Source organism: Mesocricetus auratus, unplaced genomic scaffold, assembly GCF_017639785.1.
Source record: "Mesocricetus auratus isolate SY011 unplaced genomic scaffold, BCM_Maur_2.0 Super-Scaffold_100037, whole genome shotgun sequence".
Lineage (NCBI taxonomy): Eukaryota > Metazoa > Chordata > Mammalia > Rodentia > Cricetidae > Mesocricetus > Mesocricetus auratus.
In genome coordinates, this window is record NW_024429215.1 from 8,188,019 (window position 1) to 8,207,047 (window position 19,029).

Sequence of the window (19,029 nt, forward strand, 5' to 3'; positions counted from 1 at the left end):
GTTGGTGTGTCCCTGAGTGTGTGTCTCTGTGTGAGCGTTTGTGTGTATCTGTGTGTGTGTGTGTCTGTGTGTGTCTTTGTGTGTCCCTGAGTGTGTGTCTGTGTGTGTGTTCGTCTGTGTGTGTGTCTATGTGTATGTCTGTGTGTGTCTCTCAGTGTGTGTTTGTCTATGTGTGTGTCTGTGTGTGTGTTTGTGTTTCCGTGTGTGTCTGTGTGTCTGTGTGTCTGTGTGTGTCTTTGTGTTTGTCTGTGTGTGTCTGTGTGTGTGTGTGTGCTGGTGTGTTATACACACTGGACCTGAGAAGAGCAGGAGTGAGTCAGTTTTCTTCTCCTAGCCTGTGGGTTCTGGAGACTGACCCCTGCTTGTCAGGCACAGCAGCAAGCACCTTGAACCAGTGAGCATGGGGAGATAGAGTTTCTCACATAGCCCTGTCTGGTCTCAATTTCCCGCTGCCAAAGATGATTATGAATTTCTTCTCCTCCAGAATGCTCGAATTACAAATGCTCCATCACTCACTGCCTTGTTATCTCTGTGAGACTTGTGACCTCTGTGTCCCTCTGTCCCTCCCTGCCTCCCTCCCTCCTTCTTTCCTTCCCTCCCTCAAGTTCACCTTCGGACTCACAACAGCATTTTCTCCCCTCCCTTTCTCCTTCTGACCCTTGAGGGTATGGGGCTCAGTTGGTAAAGCAATTGCTTCCCTGCCTGAAGGCCCAAGTTCTTTTTTTTTTTTTTTTTTTTTTTTTTTGGTTTGGTTTTTTTCGAGACAGGGTTTCTCTGTGGCTTTGGAGGCTGTCCTGGAACTCACTTGGTAGTCCAGGCTGGTCTCGAACTCACAGAGATCCGCCTGCCTCTGCCTCCCGAGTGCTGGGATTAAAGGCGTGGGCCACCAACGCCCGGCGTGAAGGCCCAAGTTCTATCTCCTGTGCCCATGTTAAAAAATAAATAGGACTGGAGAGATGACCTAGCAGGTCAGAGCACTTGCTGCTCCTGCAAAGAACCTGGGTTCCCAGTACTACACAACATCTGACACACTCCTCTGGCTTCTTCTAAAACCATGCCACCCCCCCCACACAGGGGTGTGTGGTGTGTGTGTGTGTTTGTGTCTGCTGAACACTGGTGAACACAAAATAACATTATAGACTGGAGATGGTGGCACTCTCATTTAATCCCAGCACTTGGGAGGCAAAGACAGGTGGATCTCTGTGGGTTCAAAGCCAGCCTGGTCTACAGATCAAGTTCCAGGACAGCCAGGGATACACAGGGAAATCCTGTCTCAACAAAACAAAACAATTTAAAAATAGAATATATGTCTTCTGAGGAGTAGCACTAAAAAGGATTATCTCTGGCATTCATATACACACCCACACATACGTAAACACACACACACACACACACACACGAGCCCACATGTAGCATAATTGCAAGCAAAATTCATAGTCCCCTGTCTTCAGCTACACAGCAAGTCCAGATCCTCCCTGAGCTACAAAGACACTGTCTCAAAATAAGAACAATGACAGCAATAAACATACACACACACAGCACTCGGAAGGCAGAGGCAGGCGGATCTCTATGAGTTCGAGACCAACCTGGTCTACAGAGTGAGTTCCAGGGCAGCCTCCAAAACAATACAGAGAAACCCAGTCTCGAAAAACCAAAAAAAAAAAACAAAAAACAAAAAAACCACACAATAAACAAACAACAAATAAATCAAAGGCTTGGGCAGGGCTGGGTGTAGCTCAGTTGGTAGCGTGCTTGCCTAGCATGTACAAAACCCTGTTGGCTCCAGCCCCAACACCCACAAACCGAATAAAGTGGCCCAAACTGTAATCCTAGCCCTCGAGAAAAGGTGGGGTGACCAATGTTAGCCTCAGCTACAGTCTGTAGGATGTTGGAAGGCAGCCTGGGCTGCAAGACCCCTTGTCTCAAGGGGAAAAAAAAGTTAATTAATTGTTCTTCCTTTTTGTTTGTTTGTTTTGCTTTTCCAGACTGGGTTTCTCTGTGTAACAGCCCTGGCTATTCTGGAACTAGCTCTGTAGACAAGGCTGGCCTCAAGCTCAGCTATTGGCGTGCCTTCGCCTCCTGAGTGCTGGGGTGGAAGGCATGCCCCACCACCCATCAACCTACAATTTAAACACTGCAGAGAAGTAATAACACCGTGAGGGGCTGGAGAGATGGCTCTGTGGTGAAGAGCACTGGCTGCTCTTGCAGAGGACCCGGGTTCAATTCTCAGCACCCACACAGCGGCTCACAGCCATCTGTAATTCCAGTCCCAGGGAATCACACATTCTTTTCTGGTCTTCTTGGACACTGTGCGCGTATGTACGGGCAAGGAACACACCCTGACACATAAAATGAAAATAAAGGGAAAAATAAACACGGAATTAAAATTTAAAAAAACTGGCAGGGTGTGGCCTTGCGTCCCTTAAATGCCAGCACTTGGGAAGGAAAGCTCTAGATCCTTGGGAGTTTGAGGCTAAACTGGTCTGCATAGTGAGCTCTAGGCCAGCCAGGGCTGCCTAGAGAGACCCTCGTCTCGAAATAAAAAATAATAAATAAATAATTGCGTTTGCATTCACTTATTTTATGTGTGTATTTGAGTTGGAGTGGGGCACAAAGCCAAGGTGCCCGTGTGATTGGAGGTGAACTCGAAGAGGTGGCTTTTCTTTTTCTGCTACAGACATCATGGGGATTGAATTCAGTGCACTAGTCCTGACACTGGAGTAAATTTAAAATTTAGAAAAAAACTGGGCGAGCCGGGCGTTGGTGGCGCACGCCTTTAATCCCAGCACTCGGGAGGCAGAGGCAGGTGGATCTCTGTGAGTTCAAGGCCAGCCTGGTCTACAGAGTGAGTTCCAGGATAGCCAGGGCTACACAGAGAAATCCTGTCTCAAAAAACAAAAAGGAGGGGAAAAAGTCAGCTGAGAATTTTCTGGGCAGTCCCATTCTCTCTCCTTCTCTTCCCCCTTCCCCCTGCTCTTTCATCTCCATCCCTCTCCAGTTTTGGTAGTGCGAGTTATTAATCTCTTCTTTCTTTCCTTCCTTCCTTCCTTCTTCCTCCTTCCTTCCTTCCTTCTTCCTCCTTCCTTCCTCCTTCCTTCCTTCCTTCTTCTTCCTTCCTCCTTCCTTCCTTCCTTCCTTCTTTCTTTTTGAGACAAAGTTTTATGTAGCCCAAGCTGTTCTTGGCCTCTTGATCCTCCTGTCTCGGGCCCCCAAATTCAGGAATTGCAGGTATTAACCACTACGCCCAGCTTCCAGACTGTTTCTTCACTAATGACAGGTTAATAGCTTTAGAGAAAGCCCAGAGACATTCTCTTTGGCTGTAGCCTTCTGTCTAGCTTAGCGTATAAGTCCTGCTCCTGCTTTGGGGTGCAGGGATCCTCCTACGTTGTCTCTCAAGACATACTTCTGGGGCTGAAGAGATGGCTCAGCGGTTAAGCCCCCCCCCACTACTCTCCCAGAGCACCCGGGTTCAATTCCCGGCACCCACATGTAGTTCTTCAACACCTTCTTCTTCTGGTGGCCCATTCTCACGGTTTTCCAAACCCCTGGCTTTGCAGCATCTGGTAACTGGAGCCCTGAAAAGCAGCCGGCTGGGTGGCTGGGTGGCTTGGTTCTTGCAGACAACACAAAGATTCCCACATGATGGGTGAAAGAGCCCAGAAGACGGGCTGTGATAAAGGTGGATCTGACAGGGAAAAGGAAGGAAGGAGGCAGAGAGAGCCTCAGATCCCAGAGCCTTTCTGAGACAGCCTGAAGAGTCACTGAGAGTCCTCCCAGGCAAATACACGGAGCTAGGCAGCCGGTGAGAGGAGGCAAGTGATGGGGGAAGGGAGAAACATCGTAATTGCGTAGCGGGTTCGAGGTTTCCTTCGGGAGTGATGGGGACCCTTTAGAACTAGTTAGAGGTAACAGTCGTGTTGTCACTGGACCGTTAGCTTTATTTATTGCCTGGTGGCGCACGCCTTTAATCCCAGCACTCGGGAGGCAGAGGCAGGCGGATCTCTGTGAGTTCGAGGCCAGGCTGGACCTCCAAAACAATACAGAGAAACCCTGTCTCGAAAAACCAAAAAAAAAAAAAAAAAAAAAGAAAGAAAGAAAGAAAATAGGAAGAAAACAACCACACCTTATATTTTTTTTGCTTTTGTATTTATTCCGGGTGTGTGTGTGTGTGTGTGTGTGTGTGTGTGTGTGTGTGTGCGCAAACACTTTTATTTGTGTATGTGTGTGGACATGCTGGGATCACAGCGTGCTCACGAAAGTCGGAAAAAACAACTGCCTGACAGTGAATAACAGTTTTCTTTCAACCTATATTTTTTTCCCTTACTTCATTCTTTTTTTTTTTGAAAGTTTTTTTTGCCAGGCTGTGTTGCACAAGCCTTTAATCCCAGCACTTGGGAGGCAAAGGCACAGGCAGGCAGTTCTCTGTGAGTTCAAGGCCAGCCTGGCTGCATAGCCAGTTCTGGTTCAGGCAGGGCTATTATACAAAGAAACCCTGTCTCGGAAAAAGAAAATATTTTATGTGCTTTGATGTTTTGCCTGCATGTATGTCTGTGTGAGGGGTCAGATCTTGGAGTTACAGACAGTTGTGAGCTGCCATGTGGGTGCTGAGAATCGAACCTGGGTCCTCTAGGAAGAACAGTCAGTGCTCTTAACCACTGAGCCATCTTTCTAGGCCCTCTCCTTATTTCTTTTTTTTTTTTTCTTTTCTTTTTTTTTTCTTTTTTCTTTTGGTTTTTCGAGACAGGGTTTCTCTGTATTGTTTTGGAGGCTGTCCTGGAACTCTCTTTGTAGACCAGGCTGGCCTCGAACTCACAGAGATCCACCTGCCTCTGCCTCCCAAGTGCTGGGATTAAAGGCGTGCACCACCAACGCCCGGCTCCTCTCCTTATTTCTTAGGTGGTTCATATTATTATGTCCTTCAGTCAATCAATATTATGTTTATTTAGTGTGTGTGTGTGTGTGTGAGAGAGAGAGAGAGAGACAGAGACAGAGACAGAGACAGAGACAGAGACAGAGACAGAGACTCGGATACAAGCGCCTTTACCTAGTGAGTCAACTGACGGGCCCCAGCAAATCTTTTTATCAAAGGACAATGATAGACACATGTGATCCCAGCTCTGCGGAGGTAAAGCAAGGTAAGAGGGGCCACTTCAAGGACAATTTGTGCGCAAATTAGAGAGCAATACCCGTGACACTATCTCAAACAAACAAACCAAAAAAAGAAAAAAAACCCAACCGGATTTGACATTTCTCAGGGAGGTTGACCGGATTGATACAAACTGAACCGATGGGGAAATAGATATGGTGAGATTACCGGGAAGTCACAGGGAAGGGGAACCATTTACGACTGGAGTGGTTGGTATGCACGTGTAGGGTAAGGGGTGTGCCTTATTAGGAAGTCAGATTTCAATCTAGGAATGTGTTAACTACAGCAACATCAGACCTAAGAAGCACTCAGCATCGCCCAAATTTCTGCTTGCTTGTTTCTTTTTTCTTTCTTTCTCTTTCTTTCTTTCTTTCTTTCTTTCTTTCTTTCTTTCTTTTTCTTTCTTTCTTTCTTTCTTTCTTTCTTTCTTTCTTTCTTTCATGCTTCCTTTTTTTAAGATAAGTTTTCTCTGTGTAACAGCTCTAGCTGTCCAGAAACTCCATTTGTAGACCAGGCTGGCCTGGAACTCACAGACATCCAAGCACCTCTGCCTGCTGAGTGCAGGCGATTAAAGGTGTACACCACCACATTTCTGTCTTTAAGAGGGGATTTGCTGCTATGTGACCCTGGCTTTGTCGAGAGGTCTTGGTGTGCGCATTGGTGTTTGGCCTGCGTGTATGTCTGTATGAGGGTGCCAGATCCCCTGGAACTAGAATGATAGACAAATTTGAGCTGCCGTGTAGCTGCTGAGAATCAAACCTATAAAAGTCTGTAGTAGCCTTCCAGTGACTACACTGAGTGTTTGGGATCCTAGTGTAGCACTGAGATTTTCTCAGAGGGAGCTTTTTTGTTGTTGTTGGTTTTTGGAGACAGGGTTTCTCTGTGTAGCTTTGGAGGCTGTCCTGGAACTCATTCTGTAGACCAGGCAGGCCCCAAACTCATAGAGACCACCTGTCTCTGCCTCCCGAGTGCTGTGATTAAAGGCATGCGCCACCACTGCCCTGCCTGGCTTCAGGGTGAGGTTTTTTTTTTTTTTGCCTGCATGTATGTCTGTGTGAAGGGTCAGATCTTGGAGTTACAGACAGTTGTGAGCTGCCAGGTGGTTGCTGGGAATTGAACCTGGGTCCTCTGGAAGTGCAGTCAGTGCTCCTAACCGTTGAGTCATCTCTCCAGCCTCCCAGGGTGAGCTTTTAAGCTCAGAAACTGTACCTTGGCTTGACATATTTTAGTTAACAAGAACAGTCAGCCAGAAGCAGAACTCCAGAAGCCAAAAAGCAAGGTTAGTAGTACATTTACAGACTTTCCCAGAACTGTGGACTTAATGGGATTTTCGAGTTTTGGTCTCATTTTAACAGGTGTTGCTGCCTATGTGCTGGGTTCTAAGGCCTAAATGGTACTTCCATCATGGCATGGGCTGTGCTAAGGTCTGGGGGCCCCGTCACAGCTTACTTCTGCTTGTGGGGTGATAGTCAACATGAACACCAAAGTCAGGCGAGGTGGTTCAAGCCTGTAATCCCCACACTCTGGATTCTCGGGCAGGAAGATTCTTGGATTTAAGGACAGACTGAGCTTCATAGTGACTTCAGGCCAGCTGGGGGCTATAGGAAACCATCTCTGAAAACCACCAAGAGTGACAGGGGCCGAGTGGGGGTGGGGGAATTAGTGGTACACTCCTTTGATCCCAGCACTCTGGAGGCAGAGGCAAGTGGGTCTCTAATTTTGAGACCAGCCTGGTCTATGGAGTGAGTTCGGGGACAGCCAGGGCTACACGGAGAAACCCTGTTTCGGAAAACAAGCAAAATCGCCGGGGATACAATTTGGTTGGTAGAGCTCTTCTTGGCTGGTATGAAGACCTGGGTTTAACCCAGCACCAAGTGAACTAAGCATGGTGAGGCAGTGATACATGCATCTGAAGAAAGAAAGACGAAAGGTTAGGAATTCAAGGTCACAGAGAAGAGCCTCGGATATGTGAGCTCCTGTCCCAACTTCTACAAGGAGTGTACCTGTTTAATCCCAACACTGGGGAGGCAGAGGCAGGCAGATCTCTGTGAGTTTGAGACCAGACTGGTCTACCAGAGCTAGTTCCAGGACAGCCTCCAAAGCCACAGAGAAAGCCTGTCTCAAAAAACCAAAAACAAACAAACAAACAAAAAAAAAGAGTGTACCTGTCCCGTGTGTCCTTCCCACCCCCTGCCCAGGATGACAGCACAAGGCCTTGGTTGTTTGCCATGTACGAGCCTCTTTTTCTTCCAACATAAAGATCAGCCACAAAGCCTCACCCCGGTGCCTGCCCTGTGACCACAAGCTACACCCTTATCCTGGAATCTACTTCAACAATGTTCTGGAAGTGACTTTGTGTTTGTTTTTTCCTTTTTTTTAAATTTTTTCTTACTAGTTATTGGAAAACCTCATACGATGATTCTTTCTTTCTTTAAATTATTTCTATTTTATTTGAAACATATATGTGTTTTGCCTACTCATTTAGATGTACACATGTGCATGCCTGGTGCCTGTACCGGTGCCTGTGGAGGCCAGAAGAGGGCATTGTCTCCCCTGGAACTGGAGTTATAGACCATTGTGAGCTGCCATGTCGTGCATTCTGGGACTTGAACCTGGGTCCTCTGGAAGAGCAGCCCGTGCTCTTTTTTTTTTTTTTTTTTTTTTTTTTTTTTTGGTTTTTTTGAGACAGGATTTCTCTGTATTGTTTTGGAGGCTGTCCTGGGACTCGCTCTGTAGACTGGGCTGGCCTCGAACTCACAGAGATCCGCCTGCCTCTGTCTCCCGAGTGCTGGGATTAAAGGCGAGCGCCACCACCTGGTCACGACCATGGCAACTCTTATAAAGGAAAACATTCCATTGGGGCTGGCTTACAGTTTCAGAGATTTAGTCTACTATCATCTTGGGAGGACACAGCAGCGTGCAGGCAGACAAGGAGTTGGGGAGGGAGCTGAGAGATCTACATCCGGATCTGCAGGCCGCAGAGAAAGAAACTCTCGAGGAGTACTTTGAGTATTCACGAGACCTCAGAGGCTGCCCACACAGAGACACACTTTCCCCAGGAAGGCCACACCTACTCCAACAAAGGCCACACCTCCTCTCCATGGGCCAAGCGTTCCAGCCGGAGTCATTGGAATCCAAATGGGAGCCATTGGTATCCAAAGCAGCACAGCTACTGTTGCTGTGACATTCTCCCATACCTAGCTCTTGCAGTCCTAAGCGAATTACCAAAGTGGTCACAGCAGGGGTCACTCTGTTAGGGGCTGCCAAAGTCCAATACCCAGGCCTGATTCTCTCTGTCAGCACTAGATTTGGTTAATGTGATGGCATCTAAAGATGTTGTTACCTTTACCTGGAGAGTTGCTAAAGTTAGAAGGTATCCTGGGACCCAAGAGGGATAAGGGTGGTGTAGCATGGACCCTTCGAAGCTTGAAAGTGCACCCGTGTGTGCTGTTTGTTTTGGAGACAGAACCATCAAGCTGAGAGATGGCAAAAACACTTCCCCAAGGTCACAGAGTAGTGCAAAACCTTCAGTCGGGCATAGTGGCGCACACCTTTAATTCCAGCACTTTGGAGCAGAGGCAGGAGGATAGCTCGAGGCCAGCATGGTCTACATAGTGATTTGCAGGGGAGTCAGAGCTGTATATTGTCTCAAAAAAAATAAATCATTATATCTTTTTTAAAATTAATTTTTATTTTATGGGCATTGGCATTTTGCATACATATCCCTGTGTGAAGGTGTCAGAACTCCCGGAGCTGGAGCTACAGACAGTTGTGAGTCTTCACGTGGGTGCTGGGAATTGAACTCAGGTCCGTCTGGAAGAGCAGCCACTGCTCGTAACCGCTGAGCCATGTTCCGGGACCCGAAGCTATGACATCTTAACCGCTTTATTTTGTGTGTATGCGTCTGTGGGTCCATGGGGTGGGAGGGTCAGAGGACAACCTCCAGGAGTCTGTGCTGCCAGGCCTGGGGGCAGACGCCTTTACCCCGCTTTACTCTCTCGCTTGAGGCCGCTGGTCCTCCAGTTCTGGGAGGTAGGCATTGTTCTTTTTTTTTTTTTTTTTTCTTTTTTTTGGTTTTTCGAGACAGGGTTTCTCTGTGGCTTTGGAGGCTGTCCTGGAACTCGCTCTGTAGACCAGGCTGGCCTCGAACTCACAAAGATCCTCCTGCCTCTGCCTCCCGAGTGCGGTAGGCATTGTTCTAACCCTCCGAATAGATTCACTCCCGGAAAACAAAAACAAAGACTCGCCCGCTCCGTGCACGGAGCTTACTTGTTTGGACGTCATTACGACACGCTGCTAATTATATTTGCAGGGCTGGAGAGGGGGGGGGGTGATATCCTAATTACAGGGGTTTCCCCATGGGAGCGCCCCATGAGTCAGAGCCTGTCTCCAAAGTCCCCAACTTCTCAGCGTCCCCTCTTACCGACCTGTCCGGACGCAGGGCAAGAAAACTTTGCAGAGTTCTTGCAGGTGCAATTGCCAAAACGATTAAGGTGCATTGGGGGAGCGGGAGAAAGGAAGGCCTTCTTGCCAAGCAGGGCTGGCAGTGAAGTTCAGTTGCCACGGCAACCAATGGTCTCCCGGGGCGAGGGCAGTGGTGGCGCGCGCGCGCGCGCATTCACCTCTCCCCTTCCTGGTTCGCCCTGAGATTTTTACCCTCCTGAAGCTGAAAGAAAGGGAATAGAGCTCGGGGGGTGGGGGGGGGGAGCGGGGGGCCTCTGGGGTGATGGACGGAGGCCTTAGCTAATGGGAACATGGGCCCGGGAAAGGCCAACCAATAACATGCGAGGTTTGGATCCGGCAGAGCCCGCCCTCCCTCCACTTGGACCCGAATAACCTGACCCAGCCTGAGTTTCTCTGGGAGCGACGGCGCTTTAAGCCAATGAGAGCATTGATTTGGGGCGGGGCGGAAGGAGGGGCGGGCCCCATCCCTATGGCGACGGCTGAAGGACAGGGACGCGAGCCATTAGTGGCAGTCCGCTGGGTTTATTGACAGCGTGGGCGTGGCGGGGTTTTGTCGGGGCACCGACCGGAGGGGGGGGGGACCAGGAGAGAGAGCCGCGAGATCCAGCCAATAAGAGCGGCGCGGGTTTCGTAGCAACGGAGGAGTGACGGCGAGCTGGGCCAATGGGAGGTGGCGTCGGCCGTCAACCCGGGCGAGGGGCGGCGCGGCGGCCGAGAGCCGGAGGAGGCGGTGGGAGGTGGTGGTGGTGGTGGCGGCGGCGGCAGCGCGGGCGCCGGAGGAGAAGGAGGAGGAGGAGGAGGAGAAGCGGGTGAGGGGCGGCGCGGGGCCCGACCTCTGAGCCCCCTCTCGGCCCCCGCCCCGCGCCGCCCGGCCTCCCAGTCACCCCCGGGCCCTTCCTCGAGCCTTGCCGCCCAAGTCTCCAGCCCCGCGGGTCCTCGCGCTCCTCACTCGTAGCCTTCCCTGCACCCCCGGAGCCCGTGCAGGCTGCTCTCCCGCTCCCAGGTCTTTGCTTGCACCGTAGGGGCTTCCCGCTGCACCGCCGGGGCCCGTCCCCCGACACCCTTTGCCTGCCTGTCACTCTCGGGGCCACTTCCTGACTCCTGTCTCCACCGTCCTGGCCTTGGAGGCCCTTACCGTGGCCTCCGCTGCTTCCCCCCCAGAACCTTCCACAGCCTTGCCAGGCTCCACTTAGCTCCCCTAGTTCCCTCCTCGAACCCCTAGGGTCTTCCATGTTCCTCCCCATCACTTCAGATCCCCCCAAACCCTACTTGGGACCGCTGGCCCTTTCTCAGACCCGGGACCCCATACCCACCTTCTGGACGCCGTGAGCTCCCCCTGCACCCCGTAGGTGCCACCCCCACCCCCGGCTCGTCCTCGTGACCCCCCCTCCGTGTGTGAGCCCTCCTCTCCTGCACACCATACCCCCTGTACCTGGCTTTATTTGTCTTTTTCTCACAAGCTCCTCCCGGGCTTCAGGCTTTTTCTTAGCCCTCCCCCCCCCATTCAACCCAGACTTATTGTTTTGTTTGTTTTTCTCCAGATCTTTCTCCCAGTTCTTGGAGCTTCTCGTGTCTCTCAGCCCACCCTCCTTGCTTTCTTGTTCTTACATCGCTCTCTCCCAGGGCGCGCGTCTGTCAGACGCACCACGATGAGGGGTGCCCGGTCCCTCTGTTCCTCGTTTGATTTGGTTTTCTGAGTCTAATTTTTTTTTACCCCTCCTGCCTCCTTCCCTTTTGTTTGACTCGTTTTTTTTTCTCTCCATTCTGTTTATTCTCTCTGGTTTGTGTCCCCTTGAGAGATACCCCTTTGCTGGAATTCTCAGTCAGGGAGCTGGTACTGGGGATTGTTTTTTCCCCTCCAGGGTGCCTGGGCCCCACCCACAGCCTTTGGACCACACCCAGAAAAGGGTGACCTTGGAGGGAGGTGGTGAAGACAGACCCAGCCCAGCGAGGGTCACCAAAGGCAGGCTGGGAGCTCAGAAACATTGGGTTCATTTTTTCACCTCTCCCTTGCTGAGGCCCCGCTGTCCCGGCTCTCTCCTGCAATGCTAAGCCTTCGGAGTTATCTCAGATTGCCAATTAACCTGCCTTCCCCCGGGGGTACAAGGGGACTTACCTCCTCAATGTGGGCTTGGCAAGGTGGTCTGTGTGTGCACGCGACAGTGTGCGCGTCCTGGGGAGGTCGTGTGTGTGTGTGTGTGTGTGTGTGTGTGTGTGTGTGTGTGTGTGTGTGTGAGTGACTGGGGGCCCTGCAGCTGGTTAGCAGGAGGGGAGGGCAGAGCTCGGTGCACAGGGGACAGTGTTTCTCACTGGGTGTCATTCTTGCTTAGAGCCCTGTGGAGCCAATATTGATACCCCGCCCCCCCTCACCCTGTGCTCTCCTACAGATAAGCAGGTCGTGGGGCCCACAGACTCCTCACACAGCTGAGGGCCCCCGAGCACATCCCTGTGCCCTGCTCTGTGCCAGAAGCAGCATGGTCTTCAGAGCACCATGGGGCCTGACAGAGTAACAGCCCGTGAACTGTGTGAGAACGATGACCTGGCCACCAGCCTTGTTCTTGACCCCTACCTCGGCTTCCGCACCCATAAGATGAATGTCAGGTGAGGGGGTTTGCGGGTTAATGGCAGGCCCGGGCCCTTTCTCTTGTATATTTAGTAACTCCCACCCTGGCCTCCCTGGAGCTTCAGGTGGGGGGGGGGGGAGGTCAGGGTCCTGGAAGTCCCCGGAGCTGAGGCACATCCTTTCTCCCAGCCCCGTGCCCGCCCTGCGGCGACAGCACCACCTTCGCTCAGCACTGGAAGCCTTCCTAAGACAGCAAGACCTGGAGGCCACATACAGGGCCCTGACCCTGGGAAGCTGGATGACCCACTACTTCCAGAGCCGGGCCCCTCGGCAGAAGGCTGCCTTCAAGACCCACGTGAGGGAGCCTATGCCCTGCTCTGTACTCCCCCCTTTAGCTGGCACAATCTCTTAGGAGAGCAGGCCCCAGGCCGCCTTGCCCCTGGAGACTGCCTGCAAGGCTCAGAATCTTAGAAGAATTAGGGGCTGGTGAGCTTCGAGATGAGTCCAGCCTCCTCTTCCTTTGACTGATGAGGACACCTAGACCCAGGGAGGACCCTGGCCGCACAGCCAGTGACAAAGTAGACCTGGTCCAAGAGCAAGGGGCCCCTGGCATCGGCCCTGCCCAACTTTCCCTCCCTCTTGTCTCCTCTCAGATTTTTTGCTACCTCCGCGCCTTCTTGCCCGAGAGCGGCTTCACCATTCTGCCCTGCACCCGCTACTCCATGGAGACCAATGGGGCCAAGATCGTGTCCACCCGTGCTTGGTAAGGGGGCTGCGGGGCCGCACAGACTCGGTCCCCGCGGCGGGAGGGCCGCCAGGGCCTGGCGGATGAGGGAGTGGAGAAAGCAGTGGCCGGCCCCGCCCCCTCGGCGGGCGCCCTGACTCCCCGGGCATCCCGCCGCCGCCGGGGAGGCGCTGGCTCATCCCCAGCGAGGACCGGGAGGCCTAGAGCACAGGCTGTCAGCAGGAAGAAGAACGAGAAGCTGGGGCTGCTGGTGGGCTGCATCGCAGAGCTCCGCGAAGAGGACGAGGACCTGCTCAGGGCCGGGGAGAACGACTTCAGCATCATGTACTCCACCCGGAAGAGGAGTGCGCAGCTGTGGCTGGGCCCCGCCGCCTTCATCAACCACGGTGAGGGCCGGGCTGGCCGGGGGGGAGGGGCGAGGCTGTGAGACGGGTAAGGGGTCGCCTTCTCTTGCTCACACGATGTTCTCTTTTCTTCTCTCGTCGTCCACCCAACCGGCGACAGACTGCAAACCCAACTGCAAGGTGAGGCCTGCGGCGTCTGAGAAGGGCGCGCACGGGGAGGGACGTTCTGGGACTCTCCCACAAAGTGGTTTCTTTCTGGGTTTTCCAGACAGGGTTCTCTGTGGCTTTGGAGGCTGTCCTGGGATTCACTCTGTAGACCAGGCTGGCCTCGAACTCACAGAGATCCGCCTGCCTCTGCCTCCCGAGTGCTGGGATTAGAGGCGTGCACCACCACGGCCCGGCCTAAAGCGGTTTCTTCCCCTTGATATCAAGTCCATTGTGGCGGGTGGCAGCACCTGGAGTGGGCAGCATGGGAAGGCAGGTGTCCCCCAGGCTATAGAGGGGAGGAAGGGACAGCAGGGTGTTTGCACTGCTGTACCAGAACCTGGGCTACTGACTAAAACGGAGCCTCGGGTGTGATGGGGAGACAGGTTAGCAGGTGGCCAGTCTCACCCAGGCAGCATTGGTGGCACCAGCAGGCGAGAGGCGGGGACAATGCAGGAGACCAAGGACCTCTACTAGGAGCCATGGGTGGAGCAGCAGAGTACGGAGGGAGGAGATAACTGGCTAGCACCTGTCGCAAAGGCCTACTGGGATGTGGTGATGTGTCCTGTCATCCCAGCATCTTGGGAGATTGAGGCAGGGAAATTCTAAGTGCCAGGCTAATCTGGGCAACTTCAGTTAAACTACATTTCAAAAGGGCCAGACATACGCATAGCTCAGGGTAGAGTGCTTCCTTAGCATATGAATGGTCCAAGTTCAAACCACAGGACCAGCAGGAGCTAAGCAGAGTTTTAGCTGAGCACTCTGACTTTGTACCTGTGACGTCAGTGTTTGGGGATAGAGGCAGGAGGATTGATGCAAATTAGAAGCCAGCTTGGTCTACAAAGTGAGTTTCAAGTCACTTAGGATGACTAAGTAACAAGATTCTGTCTTCAAAAACTAAAAAGAAACCAAGTAATAATAATAATAAACAATGGGCCAGGCATTGGTGATTTACGCCTTTAATCCCAGCACTCAGGAGGCAGACGCAGGCGGATCTCTACAGAGATCCCAGTCTACAGAGCGAGTTCCAGGACAGGCTCCAAAGCTGCAGAGAGAAACCCTGTCTCGAAACAACAATAATACTAATACTGTAAGGGCATCCCTGGGAAGCCCCGGCCCATTGTGTCCTGTTAGGACCCAGACCTCTGTGGGAGCCCCCAAGGCATAAGTAAGGGTCAAAGCTCAGCTTCCTGACTAAGGACTGCGAAGAGTTAGGCCTGTTCTGTCTGGCCTCAGGTTTGTCCTGCGACGCCCCTAAGACAGCTGTCGGGTCAGGTGGTGGACATCTGACACTGGGCAGACTTGTCCCATGTGCCAGAGGCTCTCAGGATGAATGACACACAGCTGCCACTGCCCCTGCACGCAGACACTGGGTGGGACAGAAAGTGATCTGGAACCAGCGGGCTTTGGGGCATCAGAGGTTTCCTAAGCGTTGAAGGAAACCCGGGGCGCAAGAGGGCAAGACATTTCACGTCATAGGGTAAGGCCTGTAATGAGGTAAAGATGGCGACGGCCAGTGCCCAGAGAGGGTGGGCTCCCCGACTCTCCTCCCAGACGCATGGGGGAGGTTTGGGTGCTAGGTGGCAGTTTGCAGGAGGCCCAGTGGGAAGCAAAGGACTGTAGGGAGCCAGGGTGACTGTAGGGGCCGGGCGGGTGATGGGCTGGAGGAGAGGAGGACTAGGATGGGGGGCACACGCGGGAGCACTGGCCGCCGGGCCTGGACCGTCAGGCAAGGAGGCATCTTGGGTGTCCGCTGTGGCTGGCTGACTAATAGCGAGGATGCCCATGTCCTCGCTATTGTACTCCAGATAGGGAGTACAGAGGCGGGTGCAGATCCGAGAGGGAGACAGGAACGGGGAGTCATCCCCGAGGCAGGGCTTCCGAGTGGGCACGAGCCTTCCTTGGGAGAGGGGGAGGTGGCCACAGAGGGACGGTGCCAGGGGCAGGTGGGTGTGAGGTGTGGAGCTTGGCGCTGACCGCAAGTCGGGAAGAGCACAAGCAGAGGTCCCTAGGCACCCGCACTGCTGGCGGTCGCAGCCTGCAGGGAGGGGTAAGACACGGGGCACAGGCTGCATCCGGGGACCCGCCAATGACTGGTGGCATGGCAGTGGAGTTCCTCGGCTGAGAGCAGTGTGCTGCCCCGGGGCTGGGACACTGAGCGGGCATGGCTTCAGTTTGTGCCCTCAGATGGGAACACTGCCTGCGTGAAGGTGCTCCGGGACATTGAGCCGGGGGACGAGGTGACATGCTTCTATGGCGAGGGCTTCTTCGGCGAGAAGAACGAGCACTGTGAGTGCTACACCTGTGAGAGGTAGGCGTGGCCGATGCCCGGGGCAGGGCGGCCGAGGGTCCCCGGGCTGGGGTGCAGCTTCCCGGGTTCACTGTGCCGCCCGCCCGACCCCGCGCCCGCCTCTGCCGTTTTCCCCTCCTGCAGGAAGGGCGAAGGAGCTTTCAGGCTTCAGCCCAGGGGCCCGGAGCAGCGGCCGCAGCCCCCGGACAAGTACGAGCTTCGAGAAACAAAGCGCCGTCTGCAGCAGGGCCTGGACAGCAGCCTGCAGAGCCCGCTGGGCCCGGGGGCCTGCTCGCACCTGTCCCCGCTGCGCCGCCGCCGCCTCCTCGACCCGTTGTGCGGTGAGCTCGCCCGCCCGAGGTCGCCAGCCCTTGGGTCACTTCTTTGCCGACCTGCCCAGCGGAGGGGGGCTGTTCGGGCCCCGCTGACGGGCTCTTCTCTCTTCCCTGACTACCACAGCTGCCTGCCAACCCCCATGCCTGCTGCCTCCCAGCCCCCACCTGGACTACCTGCCCCTGTGGCTCCAGAGGATGCCTCAGCCCCAGCCCAGAGTCCGTCCCCGGAAAGCGCCGCCGCCGCCGCCCCAGGATGCGCCGGGCTGCGCCGTCCCCTGCCCCCCCTGCCCTCCCTGCCGTCCGCGTCTCCTTACACCAGTGGGGAGGCTGTGGTCCCCACTGCCGGCTGCGGGCCGAGGCCATGGTGGTCCTGCCCCCTCTTCCCCAGACCCGCTGGACTCCACAACAGGACTGGTACTGGGCCCGGCGCTACGGGCTGCCTTCTGTGGTGCGCGTTCACCTTACCCGCCTCCCCCCAGCCCTGCCAGCTGCCCCCCGCCCCTGCTGGGAGCCCAGCCCCTGTCCCCACCCCCGACCTCGTCCCTAAGCAGGCCCTTGCCTTTGCTCCCTTCTGCCCACCGAAGCGCCTCCGGCTAGTGGTCAGTCACGGCTCCATTGATCTGGACATCGACAGTGGTGAGCCGTGATGGGCAGCCTGCAGGGAGCCCGGACCGGAGAGCAGTCTCTGGTCTGTCTTGGGACTCCTCCAGAAGGGAAGGAAGGAGTTGACCCTTGCCCCAGGTCTGATCCCGGGATTGTGTTGCTTAGGACATCCCTAGGGAGTTGATCCTTGTTGCTCTGTGACTGCTGACCCCTGAGCCAACCCCACCCAGGCAAGGAACCCTGGCCATTTGATGTTCCGTCCCCACCCCTGCCCCCACCTCACAACTGTAGGAGCCGTCCTCCTCCCTCAGCCTCTTCCTCCCCGGGGAGCAAAGCCATAAGGGGTGGGGGCCACTCCATGGCGACTCCCTAGAACTGTGCTCAGGCCTCAGGAGGTGGAAGTGACTTGGGGGTGTGCCCTCCCAAGCCACCCCGCAACAGGGAGCGGGCTGGCTCTCAGCTCTGCAGTTGGAGGCGGGAGCAGTCAGATGGGGTGGGTGGTACCCAGGGGCGCATCCTTGGCCCTGCCCCGCGGGTCTCAGGGAGGCCAGGTGTGACCTCATCTTTCTCACGGTGCTATCCCTGGTGCTACTGGGGTGTGGGGGAGGCTCCCTCTCCTCCCCACACCAGAATGGGGTATGATGGGGGATTGGAAGAACTTGAACTTTTTATTAAAACCTTTTAAGCCCTTAGGAGGTTTTATGTTTTAGGGGGATGTTAAGAGGGAGGGCGAATCCTGTACAGAAAAGAAAAGAAATAATAAGGGAGAAGTAAAGAGAGCCAGTGTGGACACTGGTGCCGCCTCAGTGGGGCTGCCCCAACCCTGTTTCTCCCCTCGAACCCTGGAGGTTGACCAGATGACCCCAGGAGCCGTGGGACCCTGTAGGGAGAGCCGGTGTCTGGAAATGAAGCGTGGCCCTGAGGACGCAGCAGGAAGAGCAGCAGAGGTGTTGTGACCTCTGCCCAGGAAGGAAAGGGTTTCTGAGGAAACTACCGAGCTAGAGGGAAGAGGAGGACAGGACGGTTGGTCTCGCATCCTCCAGCCAGGGGAGGCCTCTAGGAGCCCAGTGCAGCCCTGGGATCTTGGGGAACTGTCCCAGTGGGTGGAGGTGGGGAACACTAGCTGAGGGGCCTACAGAGGGCCAGCCGCTGAGAGTCTGTGGTGGCATGGTTCGCACACAGGCTACGGGCAGGGTGTGGTGTGGCTTCTCACAAAGCATGGGCAAAGTTGGCCCGGAGTGAGGCCCGGGATGGTGGCACACCTGTAATTCCAACACTCGGAAAGAGGATGGAGAGTCTGAAGCCAGTCTGGCCTTTAGACGTGTTGGAAGGAGGCAGGAAGCAGCCGGGCACACAGCACTCAGGAGGCAGAGGCAGGCAGATCTCTGTGAGTTCGAGACCAGCCTGGTCTACAGAGCGAGTTCCAGGACAGCCTCCAAAACAATACAAAGAAACCCTGCCTTAAAACTCCCCCCCTCAAAAAAAATAAAAATAAAAGAGACAGGAAGTAATCAGGTGACGGTGGCAAGGAGGACAATGGACCTGGAAAGGAAAAAGGTAGAGGGAAGCTGGACGCTTCGAGAAAACAGACTCCAGACCCACGTTTCTGGGCAGGACAAAGGTAGCCACCTAACTGGGTGACATCATTAAGTCCTCAGGCAGCATTTGACCTCTCCCGTCACAGAGCTGTCGAGTGACCAATCAGCCTTGTCCTCAGCATACCCGCTCATGTGTGTGTGTGTGTGTGTGTGTGTGTGCGCGTGTGTGTGCGCGTGTGTGTATGTGTGTGTTTCTCTCTCTCTCTCTCTCTCTCTAGGATTGTGGTCAGACAGCTCTGAGACCAAGGTCTAGATGTAATCATTCTGGGCCATCTGGGGTGTGTCTTTGGTGGTTGGTGAGCAGCCTTTGGGGCAGGTAGGAGACAGGTCATCCAAGGGTGGGACCAGCCATCCCCCACCCTCCCTCCCCATCCCGCTCCTGATAACGGGACTCCGTGCCACGTGCTTTCTAGCTGGAGAAACTGGGGTTGGTCATTCAGGAAGGTGACGTGTGCATAACCAAAGTTGCATTGAAACCTGGGAGTTAAATGCAATCACAGGAGGCCTTTTAAGACGGTTTGCGGTTACTTCAGGTGCAGGCTGGTAGCTGTGGGCAGCAGCGGGTATCAGCACAGCCAGCCTAGAGGCCTCTGGTTCTGGTAAGGATCACTGGTGCAGGGCTTGGTGGCTATAATCCCAGCACATGGCAAGCAGAGGCAGGAGGATCAAGAGTTCAAGGCTCTCCCGGTTACACGAGACTCATCTTGAGCAAACAGGGTCACTTTGGGGTGGAGAGC

General features: G+C 54.3%; 1 protein-coding gene across 1 annotated transcript; it reads left to right on the forward strand.

The window, feature by feature from the left end:
• Window positions 1-10,430: 10,430 nt before the first annotated feature.
• On the forward strand, window positions 10,431-17,386 carry Kmt5c (lysine methyltransferase 5C). The gene is given in 10 exon segments (XM_040734092.1): window positions 10,431-12,211; window positions 12,363-12,528; window positions 12,827-12,936; window positions 13,141-13,304; window positions 13,423-13,442; window positions 15,641-15,777; window positions 15,901-16,097; window positions 16,216-16,322; window positions 16,324-16,584; window positions 16,586-17,386. Coding segments are annotated over 10 exon segments (1,425 nt in total). The 5' UTR covers window positions 10,431-12,101; the 3' UTR covers window positions 16,739-17,386.
• The last annotated feature ends 1,643 nt before the right edge of the window (window positions 17,387-19,029 follow it).